The sequence below is a fragment of the Podarcis filfolensis genome (genome assembly GCF_964270895.1).
Source record: "Podarcis filfolensis genome assembly, chromosome: 6".
NCBI lineage: Eukaryota > Metazoa > Chordata > Lepidosauria > Squamata > Lacertidae > Podarcis > Podarcis filfolensis.
This window is the reverse complement of record NC_139609.1, coordinates 74,476,863-74,494,049: the sequence shown is the minus strand read 5'-3', so window position 1 is coordinate 74,494,049 and position 17,187 is coordinate 74,476,863. Positions and strand designations below refer to the sequence as shown.

At 46.4% G+C, this 17,187-nt stretch overlaps 1 protein-coding gene across 2 annotated transcripts in view; it reads left to right on the top strand.

The window, feature by feature from the left end:
* Positions 1 to 204: 204 nt before the first annotated feature.
* The window catches only part of ARHGAP40 (Rho GTPase activating protein 40), a 45,359-nt gene continuing 28,376 nt past the window's right edge, over positions 205 to 17,187 (top strand). Inside the window, exon 1 of one of the 2 annotated variants that reach the window (XM_083618669.1) lies at positions 205 to 783. In XM_083618669.1, coding sequence (XP_083474795.1) covers positions 674 to 783 — 110 coding nt within the window. In that variant the 5' untranslated portion in view covers positions 205 to 673. The remainder of the gene's footprint in view (positions 784 to 17,187) is intronic. The other variant, XM_083618670.1, reaches the window with a different exon arrangement.

The window sequence follows — 17,187 nt, the reverse complement described above, 5'->3', positions numbered from 1 at the left end:
AGCAGACTTCAGACAAAGGCACCGTGCCGTCTTTTTGAGTAGTGTGTGTGTGTTTATACAACCTTGTCTTTCTGGATCTTCTAGTTGTGGGCATGACTTCTGGAGCCGTACCAGAGCCTTTAAAGTGTAATATTTAAGCTTTTCACTCCCTGCCGTCTGACTACCAAAAGTAACTGTCTGTACCCTGATAGCATTTGTCGGGGCTGACCTGGTATGGACAGGTATTTCCCGTTTTGTTCCCGCCTCGCAGCCGACAAGAGATTGCCCAAAAGCAGTCAAAGTTTGGATTCTGCCGGCTTCGCCTGTCACCGGTAAAGCCTTGCATTTCCAGCTTGTGCCTTCCTTATGAGCCTTCCAAGCACGAGGTGGCTGATGACTGTTCTTGGACCGAAGTCATGGGTATGTTGGCTAGATTTTTATCTCTCCGTTCTCACCCTGCCGTATATGAGGAGAGAAGAAGGAGGAGGATTTGCTGTCTAATTAGCAGCATTCCTGAGACGTGACTGGGTGGTGCTGCAGCCCTGTTGCGTTTGCTGCAGTCAGCTGCTCGACAATCCAAAAGTGTTCCAGGAACTTACTCTGTTCTGGGACTATTTGAAGAGAGACACAGATGGACTGGTGGTTGGTGTTTCTCTCCGCCGAGAAGAGCAATTTGTACTCTGTATAAAGGAATATGGATAAATTTGGAAAGCATGGCAGGTCCGGATTTGTTAGAACTCGCATTCCTAGACCTCAGGTCCTACTGCAGCCAATCCAGCCTTCTGGTCATCCAGGTGCTTGCAGGTAATTCTCACACCTTTTGTTTTGGGATGCCTCCTTTTTGGTGATTTACACTAGCATAGAAGGTGGCATGGAGTTAGGAAGACGGTATTGTACTCTGCTGGTAGTGTAATCAAATGGAAAATCCCAAATTTAAGGGACGAATAAAACTCAGTACGCAAAGATTGTAGCAAATACCGGTAATTGATATTGCTTGTTTGTTTGTTTGTTTTGCAATAGCAGTCTAAATTGGTGCATTTTAAAAGAGCTTCTTAGTAGTCTGTTTCAGGAAATGCAAAAAGTTGTTTCAGTGTTAGAAACTGCTGCATAAACCCTTATTAAAGAAATGATAACTTGTCTTGGAAACTGTTTCTGAGTAAAGGGAAGTAAAAGGGATATCATAACTTCTAATGGACTGAAATTTCCTCAATGATAGTTTAGAGCCAAATGTGGGTGTGCGCCCAGAGTTTTTATATAAGATATACATAGGCTACATTTCTCAGCGCCTTTGTTTGCTTGTTGGTTCCAATGAAAGCAGCTGGACAAACTTCCAAGGAGATATACTTAGGATCACAGTGTCAGTATATTCATTGTGGTATTGTGGATATTTAGTCAACTATCATGCACTCTGACTTGGGAAGTACTTTCCATTTCCCATATTAATATAAGGCAGATTGATACATCAATACAAGTTTGGTAGTTTTGTTTTTGTTTTGACAGGCATTTGTTACCAGGAGTTTTTTCTTTGCTTTATATACTTCTAGTTCCAACAGGCTAGTTTTGGGATTTTTGGTGGGGAAGTCGTGACTGAAGGATGGGCTTCTGGGAAATTGTCAAGAAGCAATGGCAAATAAAATAAGAGGAGGGTCTACTTCATTTTGAAATCTTTAGATGGCGCAGTTTAAGATGACTGTGGGGTTTTTTTATTTAAAAAATCTTGAAAGTGTTTATAAGGGTCTCAATTTCAATATATCTGTTGTTGTTTTTGCCTCAGACTGCATCATGTATGGGATTTTAGTACAGTGGTACTCGGGTTAAGTACTTAATTCGTTCCAGAGGTCCGTTCTTAACCTGAAACTGTGCTTAACCTGAAGCACCACTTTAGCTAATGGGGCCTCCTGCTGCTGCCACGCTGCCGGAGCCCGACTGCTGTTCTTATCCTGAAGCAAAGTTCTTAACCCGAAACACTATTTCTGGGTTAGCGGAGTGTGTAACCTGAAGCGTATGTAACCCGAGGTACCACTGTATTAACCAAAGCCTGATGATGGAAATTCAAATATACTGCTTAAATTGAAATCATGCATGCATGCATGTACGTCACCCAGTGCTTGCATAATGAATACTCTGTTACGTATTTGCAGGCATGATTGATGGTGCCTGTGACTACGTGATGCTTGCAAAATGATATGCCAAAAATCCCAATAGTTTAATTGCTCTTCCGAATGGCCACATGTTCAATTAGTGTCCCAGTAACCACAGCATCCGTACTGGATTGCCATTAAGATGCCTAGCCTTGTTGAACCCCGCAGTTTTCAGTGCTATCCTTTCCAAGAACTGTTACTAAGACTGTGGTTATTGATCCAGATTCCCTTGCATCATCTCCCACTCCTCCTCACCCTTCCAAATTCAGGTTGATGAAGCCTGTATTTCTAGTGTCAGCACGCAGACTGAGTGCCAGCTGTGCTGCATTTTCTCGCAATTCAAAAAAACCTGACTAGGTCACATTCCACAAGGTGACCAAACTTCATGCAGAAACTATTTGGTGCATTTTTGTGGCGGGGTTTACTTGTCTTCGAGATAAGCCTTAAAATAAACACCTATCCCTTTTTCTCTTTGTCTGTGACCCTGAATTTAACCCCATCTGTACATCTTGATTCAAAGAAGATGTACTGCTAAGTGGCAGGTGCAGCGCTGAAGTCTGGATTTGGTTTTGTGAGCCAAACTGACCCCTCTCCATCTGGGGGTGGGGGGAAATGGTGACTGCAAGGAGCTTATGGATCTGTGCTTTTAATTTGCATGGCCCGCAAATCTCTTTAAGCATGCAGCTTAAGTGGATCCTTCTTGGGTTCTGTTTTGGTGGCATTGGAAATAGTTTATTCTTCTGCTGTTTACATCATTCCTTGCTAATCACTGAGCCGGAATAGTTTCTGTTTCCCAATGTTCTTCTTGAACAGCAAATGCTTCCCAAAAACGGGGGGGGGGGGAGAGAGAGAGAGAGAGAGACAGAGAATGCCCCCATTGTTATACGGTAGAAATTTGGTCTCCTCTGAAGGATGGGGTTGCAAAACCGTATTAAATTATATGATAGGTTTTGTACTGATCAAGTTAGTTGCATAACAGTCTAAACCGGCTTTCGCCAGCCAAACACCCTCCAGCTGTTTTAGACTACAAGTCCCATCAGCCCTGCATCAATGCACCAGCTGGGGCTGATGGGAACTGTAGTCCAAAACAGCTGGACGGCAGTGGGCTGGTTTAAATATGGTGGGAAACGCTTTCTGTCTAAGAATGAAAAAGGGGAATTTGTACATTCTACGTGTCATACTGTCTGGTGGAAGTATCAAAATGACTACAAGGCCTGATATTCAAAGCACATGCTGTTTAAAACCCAACTGGAAAACGGTGGTTGCCCTTCCAAACTTGTGAGGTGTGGGAAGTGAGGAAGGCCTCCTTTGGAAAGAAATTCCAGAGGGATTTGGTGGAGGGGGGGAGGAAGGAATCATAAAGGTTCCTCTTTGAAAACCTTTCAGATTCTGACTTTCTTTTCATTTCAGTGGCACCAGTAGTGTCCCATCAGGCCTCTCAGTGAATTTTAGAAACATAGAATTGTGGAGTTGGAAGGGACCACGAGGGTCATCTAGTCCAACCCCCTGCAGTTCAGGAATCTTTTGCCCAGCGTGTGGCTTGAACTCACAACCCTGGAATTAAGAGTCTCAATCTCTACCAACTGAGGAAAGGTATGCAACTTCCTTTCTCACTGGATCACTCCTACGCTTGCCAGGGAAAGTCTGCCACACATCTCAGTGTATGTATTAGTTATGCATTGGCTGACTAGCATGAGTTATAGCACCCTTCAGGGTCAGACAGGAGATTACAAGTATTGAAACAGCGTGCTCAGCTGCTTTGGAACCCTTTGTTTGTTTCATAACATTTATACAGTATGCCGTTTGATTGTAAAAAACACACACAAAGGAATAAGCAAAAAACAACAACACACAATAAAGTGATCAGTCAAGAACAGCTATATAAAACAAAAAATAAATAAATAAAATTAATGATAAGAGAAGCAGAGATTAAAACACATGCCAGAATTCTAGATATCTGAGTAAAAGGTAAAGGGACCCCTGACCATCCATTAGGTCCAGTCGTGACCGACTCTGGGGTTGCAGCACTCATCTCGCTTTATTGGCCGAGGGAGCTGGCGTACAGCTTCCGGGTCATGTGGCCAGCATGACTAACCCGCTTCTGGCGAACCAGAGCAGTGCACGGAAACACCGGTTACCTTCCCGCCAGAGCAGTACCTATTTATCTACTTGCACTTTGGCATGCTTTCGAACTGCTAGGTTGGCAGGAGCAGGGACTGAGCAACTGGAGCTCACCCCGTCACGGGGATTCGAAACGCCAACCTTCTGATATTATTATTATCATTACCTCTACCAAGTTTTAAGTACTGAGATTATTTTATGATAACTATTTCTGTAATGTATTTTTGTTTCTGTCTGTCCTTCGATGCAATGGCCTGTTGGCTATGCTAATAAAGTCTATTCTATTCAGCAAGTCCTAGGTCTGTGGTTTAACCCACAGCGCCACCCGTGTCCGTTAGATATCTGGGTAGGCTTGCCTAAACAAAAATGTTTTTACAAGGTGCCAAAAAGTGGAAGTGCCTGCCTGATGGCAATAGGCAGGGAGTTCCATACTAAAAGTTCAATTTCTTACTAATGCAGAAGGAGTATTGTGTGGCAGCTATGTAACACTGCCGTTTTTGCAGATTGAAGTGGTCAAGTGATCATGTAAGGGGTAAGGTGGTCCTGTAGGTAAACCAGTCCCAAGCTGCGACAGGGTCTCACTCCTGCCAGGATTCGTGCTGCACCATTTTGCACACTAACTGTAGCTTCTTCAGCCTGGATAGCTCATTTGGGGGGAGCATGGTGCTGATAATGCCAAGGTTTCAAGTTTGATCCACAAATGGGACAGCTGCAGATTCTTGCATTGCACAGGGTTGGACTAGAAGATGATCAACTCTGCAATTCCATGATGCTATGATTCTAGATCACGTGCAAGAGAAGCCCCAGATAGAGCATTAGAAGTCGCCGTCTCTCCCCCACCTCCTTTAGATGAGTGAGACAAAGGCCTTTATTATACATCTGTTGATTTACTGAAGTCTAGTCAAGGAATTGGCAGCTGAGCTTAAGAGGGAACCTAGATGTTTGCCTTCTACATCCCATCCAACCGTCTTACAACTTGAGCCACACTGTTTCCAAAACAGTTTTGAAGTACAGTGGCACCTCAGGATGCGAACGGGATCCGTTCCGGAGCCCCGTTCGCATCGCAAACAGAACGTAAGACGCAACAGTGCGTCTGCGCGGGTCGCATTTCGCCGCTTCCGCACATGTGCGTGACGTCATTTTGACCGTCTGCACATGCGCGAGCGGCAAAACCCAGAAGTAACGCGCTCCGTTACTTCTGGGTCGCCATTGAGCGCAACCCGAAAGCGCTCAACCTGAAGCGTATTTATCCCGAGGTATGACTGTAGATGAAAACTGCAAAAACTTCTTTAAATTGATAAAGAAAAGCTGCTGTTTGTTGTCAGGTAAAGCAAGGAAGAGGTTAGGTTAGGCAAAAAACAAACAAACACTGATCTTGGGGGAAATACAAATTGCCCCACATTGTGATTTTGTCTCAGCAGCAGAGAAAGCAGGAGAACATCATATACTTAGTAAAAGCTGTTTCATTTTTACCCCTTCATTATGGATAAATCAGTGTAACGGGAAATGGAGGACACAGCTCATTCAGCATCCAATTCCTTGGCACATCGGGGATGACTTTGCAGAGGGGCTCTCAGCTGCATGGGCCTCCTTTGAGAGAAGTTCTTCTCTGAACTGTGAGAAAGCCTGTGCATTTTGTAATTGGCTAAGTACCATATTTTTTGCTCTATAAGACTCGCTTTTTCCCTCCTAAAAAGTAAGGGGAAATGTGTGTGCTTCTTATGGAGCGAATGCAGGCTGCACAGCTATCATAGAAGCCAGAACAGCAAGAGGGATTGCTGCTTTCACTGCACAGCGATCCCTCTTGCTGTTCTGGCTTCTGAGATTCAGAATATTTTTTTTCTTGTTTTCCTCCTCCAAAAACTAATAATAATAATAATAATAAATTTTATTTATATCCCGCCCTCCCCAGCCGAAGCTGGGCTCAGGGCGGCTAACAACAATAAAACAATACAAAAGTACAACACAAACAACACTCTAAAATCATTCATTATAAAATTAATTAAATTCAAGCCACTGGCCACTATTGGGCCAGAGCTCCGCGAAGATTGCCGAGGGAGGGAGTCAGGCTGTGCCCTGGCCAAAGGCCTGGCGGAACAGCTCTGTCTTGCAGGCCCTGCGGAAAGATGTCAAGTCCTGCAGGGCCCTAGTCTCTTGTGACAGAGTGTTCCACCAGGTCGGAGCCACAGCCGAAAAAGCCCTGGCTCTAGTTGAGGCCAGCCTAACTTCTCTGTGGCCTGGGACCTTCAAGATATTTTTATTTGAAGACCGTAAGTTTCTCTGTGGGGCATACCAGGAGAGGCGGTCCCGTAGGTACGAGGGTCCAAGGCCGTATAGGGCTTTAAAGGTTAAAACCAGCACCTTAAACCTGATCCTGTACTCCACCGGGAGCCAGTGCAGTTGATATAGCACCGGATGAATGTGATCTCGCAGCGAAGACCCCGTAAGGAGTCTCGCTGCAGCATTCTGCACCCGCTGGAGTTTCTGGGTCAGTCTTAAGGGCAGCCCCACGTAGAGCGAGTTACAATAATCCAGTCTGGAGGTGACCGTCGCGTGGATCACAGTGGCTAGGTCAGGGCGAGAGAGGTAAGGAGCCAACTGCTTAGCTTGGCGGAGATGGAAAAATGCCGCCTTTGTTATAGCTGCAATCTGCGCCTCCATGGAAAGGGAGGTGTCGAAGATTACACCCAAACTCTTAACGGACGGTGCTGGCACTAACTGCGCCCCCGCAAGAGATGGGAGTTGCCCCCCCAATCCCATATCGTCCCGTCCCAGCCACAGGACCTCTGTCTTCGAAGGATTTAGCTTCAACCGGCTCCCACGTAACCATCCAGCCGCAGCTTCCAGACATCTGGTCAGTGTGTCTGGGGCCGAGTCAGGATGGCCATCCATCAACAGATAGAGTTGGGTGTCATCGGCATACTGATGGCAACCCAGCCCAAAACTCCGGACAAGCTGGGCGAGGGGGCGCATAAAGATGTTGAAAAGCATTGGGGAGAGTATCGCACCCTGAGGTACTCCACACACCAAGGAGTGGCGCGATGACAATTCCCCCCCAAGCGCCACCCTCTGTCCCCGACCAGAGAGAAACGAGCGCAGCCATTGAAGGACTGTGCCCTGGATCCCCACGTCGGCAAGGCGGTGGTCCAGAAGTTCATGATCGACCATGTCGAAAGCTGCTGACAGATCTAGAAGAATCAGCAGCCCCGACCCGCCTCGATCCAGCTGTCTACGAAGATCATCTGTTAGGGCAACCAGAGCTGTCTCGGTCCCATGACCAGCGCGGAAGCCAGACTGGAATGGATCCAGAGCCGATGTTTCATCCAGAAACCCACCAAGCTGTTCAGCAACCGCTCTCTCAATCACCTTACCCAGGAACGGAAGATTCGAAACCGGGCGGTAATTGGATAGATCTAAAGGATCTAATGATGTTTTCTTTAAGAGCGGGCGCACCACTGCCTCCTTCAGTTCCCCTGGGAATGTCCCCGTGCCAAGGGACAAATTGATGATATCCCCCAGGAGGGCCCGCACCTCGTCTGGACACGCTCTAATCAGCCAAGACGGGCACGGGTCGAGAGGACAGGTGGTGGGCTTTCCAGCTCGGAGGAGTCTGTCTACATCGGCTGGGGATATCTGGTCAAAGTGGTCCAATACTGGACCCGAGGACAGTCGAGGGGCCTCCAGTTCCTTTATTGTATCCAAATTGGCAGGGAGGTCATGGCGGAGCAACAAGACCTTCTCCGCAAAAAAGCTCGCAAATGCCTCACAGCCGTGTGTCAAATTGTTATTTAAATTTGACTGTCCTTCAAGGGACGTTAAAGACTTGATTATACTAAATAATTGCGCCGGGCGAGAGCTAGCGGATGCAATGGAGGCCGAGAAGTAAGACTTCTTAGCAGCCTTCACCGCCATCTCGTAGGTTTTCATAAAAGCCCTATAAGATGTTCTTGAGGCTCCGTCACGGGCACCCCGCCATACTCGCTCTAGCCGTCTGAGGTCCCGCTTCATTTTCCGGAGCTCCTCGGTAAACCAGGGAGCCCGGTTTCTGCGGGGTCGCAGAGGGCGCTTCGGTGCGATCTCATCGATGGCTGCCAGGAGCTGGATATTCCAGCCCTCAACAAGCTCAGTCAATGAGTCGCCAGGGGGAGCAAGGTCCCGCAAGGCTTGGCGGAATCTATCAGGGTCCATCAGCCTCTGCGGGCGAGCCCAAATCGGCTCGGCACCTAAGCAGGGTGGGGGTGGAAAGTCAATCCTGGCTTTCAGAGCGTAGTGATCAGACCATGGCACCTTCATCGAAGGAGACATGATCACATCTATACCTACACCAAAGATCAAATCCAGCGTGTGGCCTGCTTGATGTGTGGGGCCCGAAACAAACTGGGAGAGCCCTAGTGTCGCCATGGAAGACACCAGGTCCAGAGCCTGTGAGGAGGGAGTGGCATCAGCATGGATGTTGAAGTCCCCCAATACCAATAGGTTAGGGAACTCCAAGGCCCAGCCGGCCACCGCCTCCAATAGGCCTGACAGGGTGGCTGCTGGTGCGCTAGGTGGCCGGTACACCAGCCAGACAGCCAAGCTCTCCTCGGAGCCCCACACTAGGCCAACACATTCAATGCCGGGGATCGATGGTGATGGTAGAGCCCTGAAAGAACAATCTTCCCGGATTAATAATGCCACCCCTCCCCCCCGGCCCACAGTCCGTGACTGGTGGAGGACGGAGAAACCCGGGGGCGCCATCTCTCTTAAGGTAACTGTTGCCCCTTCGCGCACCCAGGTCTCCGTCACACAAGCCAGGTCAACCCCCTGCGAGATAAAGAAATCTCGCAGGGTGGCGGTTTTGTTGCCTATAGACCTGGCATTGCACAGCACCAGTGACGGAGGTGAGTAGTCCTTGCTCGCCCTACCCTCGTCCCTCGGGATGAGGCGCAGATTGGAAGGGGTACGAGCATATCCATATCTCGATCCCCTTCGCCTATAACATCTGCCCCCACCGCCATACCTCCCTCGCCCCTCCACGGTAGCAATCCCAAGCCTCATAGTAGCCTCCATTGATGGCAATTAATGTTATTCTTTCGCAGCCTAAAACAATAAAACCTTAAAACAATAAAAACAAAAAACAAAACAACCCAGAAAACAATAAAACAATACAAATAAAAACTGCAAAAATTACAAATTCATCAAAATCTAACGAATTCCCAAGCCCACCCAAACATCCATCCCACCCCCATATATAAAAATCTAAAGGGAAAGGAACATTTTAAAACATGTTAAAAAGAACTCTGCGCCCCTCGGGGTCCTCATGGGCAGTAGCAGCATCAGTGGCAACAACCGTCCCTGTGAGGCCCCACCTGGGCCAGATAGTGGCAGGAGCAGTCCTTGTGAGGCTTTAGGCCCCGCCCCAGGCCAGATGGTAAGTGGCAAGAGCAGGACCCTCAGACATTCACAGGGGAATCCTCCTGGGCAGCAGAGCAGTCCTTTTGAGGCTTCAGGCCCCACCCCAGGCCAGATGGTAAGTGGCAGGAAGGAGCAGGACCCTCAGACACTCACAGGGGAGTCCTCCTGGGCAGCCGAGCAGTCCTTTTGAGGCTTCAGGCCCCACCCCAGGCCAGATGGTAAGTGGCAGGAAGGAGCAGGACCCTCAGACACTCACAGGGGAGTCCTCCTGGGCAGCCGAGCAGTCCTTTTGAGGCTTCAGGCCCCACCCCAGGCCAGATGGTAAGTGGCAGGAAGGAGCAGGACCCTCAGACACTCACAGGGGAGTCCTCCTGGGCAGCCGAGCAGTCCTTTTGAGGCTTCAGGCCCCACCCCAGGCCAGATGGTAAGTGGCAAAAGCAGGGCCCTCAGACACTCACAGGGGGGTCCTCCTGGGCAGCCGAGCAGTCCTTTTGAGGCTTCAGGCCCCACCCCAGGCCAGATGGTAAGTGGCAAAAGCAGGGCCCTCAGACACTCACAGGGGAGTCCTCCTGGGCAGCCGAGCAGTCCTTTTGAGGCTTCAGGCCCCGCCCCAGGCCAGATGGTAAGTGGCAAGAGCAGGGCCCTCAGACACTCACAGGGGAGTCAGACACTCAGACACTAGTTGCGTCTTGTGGTCTGGTGCGTCTTATAGAGCGAAAAATACGGTAGCTTGTCAGGGTTACGATTAGCAGGTGCCAATGCCATTGTACTTGGTTTCTTTGCTTGATACATTGATTTGGAAGTGAAGGTAGTCCTGTCTTACTACCCTTTGATTTTGACTTGGCTCATAAATTTGATAAGCAGGTGCTCTCCTTTTGGTTGACCTAGTTGCCACAGATGTTGAGAAACTGAATGCCATTTGTGCCTGTAGAGGCAACAGCCACCCTAGTTCATATAGGGAAAAACAGAACTGGGAGTGGTGAGAACTGCCCTGTGGCTGTTACACAATTACTTCACCTCCCCGTTCATTGCCTAATCTTTTTATCCTTTTACGCTAACAGTTTCCATCCACGTTAACACTGAATTGGCGTTTGTGGAACACCTCAGAGCCCTGCTTTGAGCATGTCTACTTATTGGAGTTTTATTTATTTTACAAGGAAATTCACCAAGATAAAAAGAAAAATCCAGTCATAATTAATAACGCCAAACAGGGAGAAAGGGAAGAAAGAGCTTCCATTAAGCCACAGGTCATATATGGCTATATTCCTTGGCTCAAAATCAGTGGTCACACATATATTGATTAAACAATTTCATTTTCATTCTCAAAAAATTATGAAGTCATAACTATTATACAAGGATCAGCCTTGCGTTCTACAATGTTGAATAAATTGTCATTTATTTCAGTCAGGAAATGTGTGTGAGAAAGAAATTATGTTCTGTTGCTCTAATGAGATACCTTAGCTTGGCCATCAGGGTATAATCTCAACATCTATTAAAGCACTCTGTGATAGATAGAATGTTCCTTGACATCCATTTGAAAATAGGTATCTACAGTATTGGAATTTTGATCTATGAAATTCTTAACCTGTTGTGTTGCTTTGTTGAACTAGTGGCTGCATGCAAGAGCCACATAGAGTGGAATTAGACCTGAATTCAGATCTGCATTCAGATCTGTTAAAACTATTGGATGGCCATTTGCCCGTATTCTGACTGACCTCCTTTGCAGGGTTTGTGAGAATAACATGAAGGGAGGTAGAAGAGTGGAACAATACGATAATCTTTATTGTCTTTTTTTAAAAATAATATTTATTAAGAGTTTCAAGAATACAGAAAAAAAAGAAAAAAAGGAAGAAAAAATGCATAAAAACCAATACAACAACACAACAACCAAAGGAAAAAAAAAAAGAAAAAATACAAATCCCATATTACATATCTTTATCTTTCATTTGCTTGTTTCCTTGACCTCCTCACACCTCCCTTTTTGTATTCTAGCTTAATTAGTTGTTTCAGCAAATTCTTTCCATCTTTCTCAATTTTTATTGAATAGTTTATCTTAACAGTCTAACCTATTAATTATCTCAGCAGAACCTTTCCATCTTTCACCATATTCTGTTATTCAGTTTGCCTTAATTTATTTAACCTTATCTTATCGTAAAAACCTTAGAACTTAAAACTTAATACTTATTTATACATAACTCATTATATCATTTATACTAAAGCCAGATAGTTTCATTCCAACATCTTCCCTAATATTCATTAATTTTACATTAATTCCCAAAATAAAAATTTTTCTTTATAGACTTTCTTCCAATTTTCATCCAACGTCCCTTCTTCCTGGTCTCGGGTTATGTCAGTCCTTACTGTCCATTCCATCTAGTCCATCAACCTGGTAACCTTATGTCCGAGGCTCTTAAATCTCTTCCATGCCCCTTCTGCAGATCTTCTTCTTCTTGTTTATACTTGCACTTTTCCTTGTCTTTTGTTGGTCTCTTTCTTAATTTCTTTCCTCTCTCATTGAGGAGTAGGTCTCTGGGGGATTCCAGCCCATAATTATCTCCATCTCCCCTCATCAGACCAGCCCCTTCCCCACAGTCCCACTCCCCGCAGTCATCAGTGTAATCCAAAAAATATTTAGCAGCATATTTTGAAGTCCCTCCGAAGTTAAGAGCCTCCTCAGCTCCAGGCTCCCCCTGGCCCACTCCAAATTCAATCTTCAAAAACAGCGGCTTATGCTCCTGCAGGGCCTCGGATCTCTCCATTTGTATTACCTGAGGTGCAACCGCAACCTCCTCCATTACCATCTGCCCTTGCACTTGCCTAGTCGAACCTGTTTCCTGAGTTGGTCCCTGTATGATTTCTGTGTCAGTATTCCCTGTTTGTCCGCATTTACTGACTACAACAGTCATCAAATCCATCTTCTCATTCATCAAATTCACCTTCTCATGCAACTGCTCCAACAAAGCATTTGTCTTGCAAAAAGCAAGCACCAAAACTTCCTCCCAACACATTTTTATTCAAGGTCAAAAGACTGGTCCCACGATCTTAATCTCGCAGCTGTAAAGTCCCCAAGTAGACTGCAGCAACAATTTAGCAAGCTCCCTCTAGAGGAGACAATTTCTATTTGTGTCCATCTTTTTAAAGCATATCCAACAAAGGAAAGTTACTTTCATTTTTCAAATAGTTTGTTTCTTTAGAATGCAAAAGGCAACATTGGAATCAGTTTGTTTCTCCTTTTTAGCTATCTGTCAAAGTGTTCCATTCACAGTCAATGAACGTCTCCGACAATTTCTGTCTCTGACACCCCGTTCCCAGGTTTGAGACGGTGGAAACCTATCTCTCTTTACTCCCTCTCCTGCAGGCTTGAACAGTCAAAATCCCCCCCCCCTTTTCTCCTGCTTCCAAGGGGGTTTTAGTGGTTATAAATGAAGGAAATTTCGACCTTTACGAATGACTTTCCAGGCTATTAGCTTACAAGGTTTTTGCTTCAGTCTATTTACAAAAAGCGGAAGGCGGACTTCCTGTTTTAAACCTTCCCGCTTCGGTGCCAAACTAGGATGTTTCTTGATCCAATTTTCCGTTTCTACTCATGGGTACTTATTTAGAGTCCAATTGTCCACAGGAAAAAATCAGCGCTCTCCGGCGATGGCTGTGCGGCTTCCCTCCATGAAAGTAGCAATCAGTTCGCAGCACCGCGCCGCTCGCCCCACTTCGCTCCGGAGCCCCAAAATGGGGTTTCCCCGCGAGTAGGGGGTTGCTCCTGGTGCCCTGCCGAACCCCACGTTCCCAGGCTTCCTCCACCTGGGATTTCTAGCGGGTCCCCACCTTCGCCGCGGCGGGAAGACCCAGTTTCCACGGAGCCAGTTCCTCCGGTCGGAGGAACTCCGCCATTCGCCGATGGCGCTAACCCGGAAGTCGATAATCTTTATTGTCATTGTCCCATACAGAACAACAAAATTGACAAATCTACACAAAACATTCAAAACCCAACAAGCCTGCTATCCCAGCTATCCCAACCTGGTTAGCCCCCCAAAAACTCTGATACCCCATTTTAAAATACAATATACTCCCATAGAGACTCCTTATACTGTGTTTAAAACCAAAATCGCATTTGGGTAGAAACAGTTTCTCAGGGGGCTAGTCCTAGTCTTTATAACCCTGTACCTTCTTCCAGAAGGCAGAAGCTGAAAGAGATCATTTCCGGGGTGCGCACTATCCTGCACTATCTCTGCAGCTTTCTTATGGCACCTGGAAGCGTAGATTTGATCCAAGGTGGGAAGAGTGCACCCAATTATTCTCTCTGAAGTCTTTACAACCCTGGACAGCATTGTTTTTCCCCTGACTGTTCAGCTCCCAAACCACACACACAGACCATAAGTTAATACACTCTCCACAGTACAATGGTAAAATGCCATCAACAGGTCCTCTGAGCATGCTCCTCTGAGGTCTTCAGAAGGGTAGGATAAAATGCAATTTAAAAAGGAACTAACCTCCACTGGCCTCTTGTAATGTAAAACCATAAAGCAGATAAGCATCATAAAACAGCATTCCAGCAGCAAAGGGAACCATTTCTTTGAATCAGTTACCTCCCAAGACCTGAAGGAAGAGATGCATCTAAATGTGAAATCAGAAAACAAGCAATGTGTGGGGACAACAGTCAAGTCCACAAGCTTGCTTGTGTCTCAACTGGATTCTTAAGCTTTCCCTGAGCTGAGTCACACAATATACCCATATTTTTCACTCTATAAGATGCACCAGACAATAAGACGCACCTAGTTTTTGGAGGAGGAAAACAAGAAAAGAAATATTCTGAATCTCAGAAGCCAGAACAACAAGAAGGATCGCTGCGCAGCGAAAACAGCGATCCCTCTTGCTGTTCTGGCTTCTGGGATAGCTGCACAGCCTGCATTCACTCCATAAGATGCACACACATTTCCCCTTACTTTTTAGGAGGGAAAAACTGAGTCTTATAGAGCAAAAAATACGGTACTAAGCCACACTTTAGCTTGGCAGGACCAGGCAAATGTGCAGACTCCTGGAGAGGAAGTCGCATCCGCTTTGCTACTCCCTAGTGCTCCACACTAAGCAAAGCCATGGTTTGCCTTCACACAACCTTGAGTCTCCGTTCCAGTGGCATGCTAAGCCAAACTGGCAGCAAAAAGGATCTGAGAGGAGCAAATCTGCTCTGGAGCCCAAACAGGAGCCCACAATCTCACAAAACCAAGGTTTAGCTTAGCGTGCTGTGTGAACCAGGCCACTGGTACAGTGAACAAATGTTAAGAGCCCAGAAGTTCGAACCCCGCATGGGACAGGTGCATATGCCTGCATTTCAGGAAGTTGGACTAGATGAGCCATAGAGTCACTTCCAATTCTGCGATTCTGTGTATGCATAGTCCTACTAAGCCAAGATTTGGCATGTTGTGTGTTAACAGTGCCAGAGGCTGCACCAGTAGCCTCTGGGAACTGCAGATGTTTGTGGAGAGGCAACAGTCCTGGTTGCAGATAATGGGCTGTCATCTCCACACTCTGTTCTAATACAGCACCTATACTGAACAGGTCCTTAGCAGTTGCTAGCCTTTTGCATTCTTGATTTTAATACTGTTGCATGCAACTGTATCAGAAATAGAGGGTTTCCATGTAAAAAAAAGCCTGTAAAAGCATAAGAGCCTGCTAGGTCAGGCCAGTTTCCTACCTGTTGTGTGGAGATCTCCGTACCAAAGATTCAAAGCACATGGCAACCTCCCAAAGGATCCTGGGAACTGTAGTTTGTGAAGGGGGCTATAGCAATTGTAGATCTTGTAAAGAGCAAACTACAGCTCCCAGGATTCTTTGGGAGATGCCATGTGCTTTGAATCTTTCATGTGGAGATCTCTATACAACAGCCAAGTTACTGTGGCATCATCTGAAGTAAGCCCTGCTTTTTGCCTGGCTGGAATGTGCCCTGGACATCTCCTTGCTGAATAGAGGGGTGTGTGTGTGTAGAACCCTCTTGTGTTTTGCATGGGCAGGAAGTATCCTACTGTACAAAGATAGGCGTTGGATCCACTGCTGCTTCTCATTTTGGCTACTAGGTCCTGCCCAGATCCCCACAAGGGAATGTTACTCACTCCTGCCCTATCACCATATCTCCCCTTGCCTGTGGCCCTGTTGATCTGCACACCCCAACCTTCCTTCCCTCCCTCCCTCTCTCTCCACTGTCTCCAATTTTTAACTCTCCAAGGCACATATCTGCCTGCTTTCTCACTTGGCTGGTTTCCCCACCTCTTTTATGATTATTGTTGTTATTGCTGCAAAGTTTTTGCACTGCAAGGGAGTCCTTGTATCAGTTGATCAGGCCAATGTAGGCTTAAGTAATTGCTTAGTACAATCCGTTATTGCAACGAGAGTGCTCCAGGCATAAACTTGGAAGCAAATTAAAGAGGGACTTAGTTTCCCACTTCATTAACCCCCTCCCCCTTGCTCTTTTTTTTTTTATCCCTTTCATCCATCCTGTCTCTGCTAACTGATTATTTGACCTTGAGAGACTAGTTGAAGGTTGGCGGAAGAGCTGAATTTCTTGAAGCTGTCTGTCATTTCCTCTGACTTCCTCCAACTCTCGGCGCCCCTCTTTACCAAATCCTTACCTGGTTATATGTGTGGTGTGTGTACTATGTATACACAACTTTGTTGCCTGATCCACTTGAGTGGTCAAGCTTTCACCGGGCTCCTTGCTCAGCTGTGTCTGAATAAATCCTTTCTGCCTAAGCTCTGATAGCATCAGGCTAAAGGACCATTTAGTTCAGCATCCTGTTCCCTGTCAGCATCCTGTTCCTTGACCAGTCAGATGCAACAGCACTCCCCCCCAATAGTGATTCCTGGCAACTGCCATTCAAAGGTAGACTGCCTCTGACAGTGGAGGTACTTTGCTCCTAGAGATTACTCTAGTATTCAGAATTTTCTTCTTCCATTGTCGTTGGCGTGGATGTCTTTGAGATGCTGCCATCACCATTTCCGTTTTTATTGCAATCTAAGTTGGAACCATTGTAAAGTGGATCACATTATTGTTGGCTTCTGCTTGTGGCAAGCAAGTCTACCCTTTAAAGCAGTTGAGAACAATAAGAGGAAATGCTCTTTATTAACACAGCTGCTGAACTGGAAGGCTGTCTAATTCCATCCTCCATGTGGAAAGGGCGTTGAGAAACACAAGGCAGGAATCCAATAGCTTGCGGGGGCGGGGAGCATCTATTTGGGTGGAATGATTCAACCTTGGAACAACCGACTGCATAGCAACCTTGGCTTATGTTTACTGGTCAGTAACCAGTGCAAAGGGCATATTTTGGCCTTGTGTGCATCTTTTCCCCTTTTTTGGGTCTGTTTTTCGGTGATGAATATTGAAAGTTATTTGATGGGCTCTAATGTTGGGTTAACAACTGGGAATGTCCACTAGGGTTAGTGGCTTAAAATGCAGCAAATCTGTTTTCGCCTTCTGCATTTCAAGTCATATTTGCATGGTGCTGTACACATCGTAAGAGGAAGTGGGGATATCATCATCACCCAATGTGCACGGCCTGTTCAG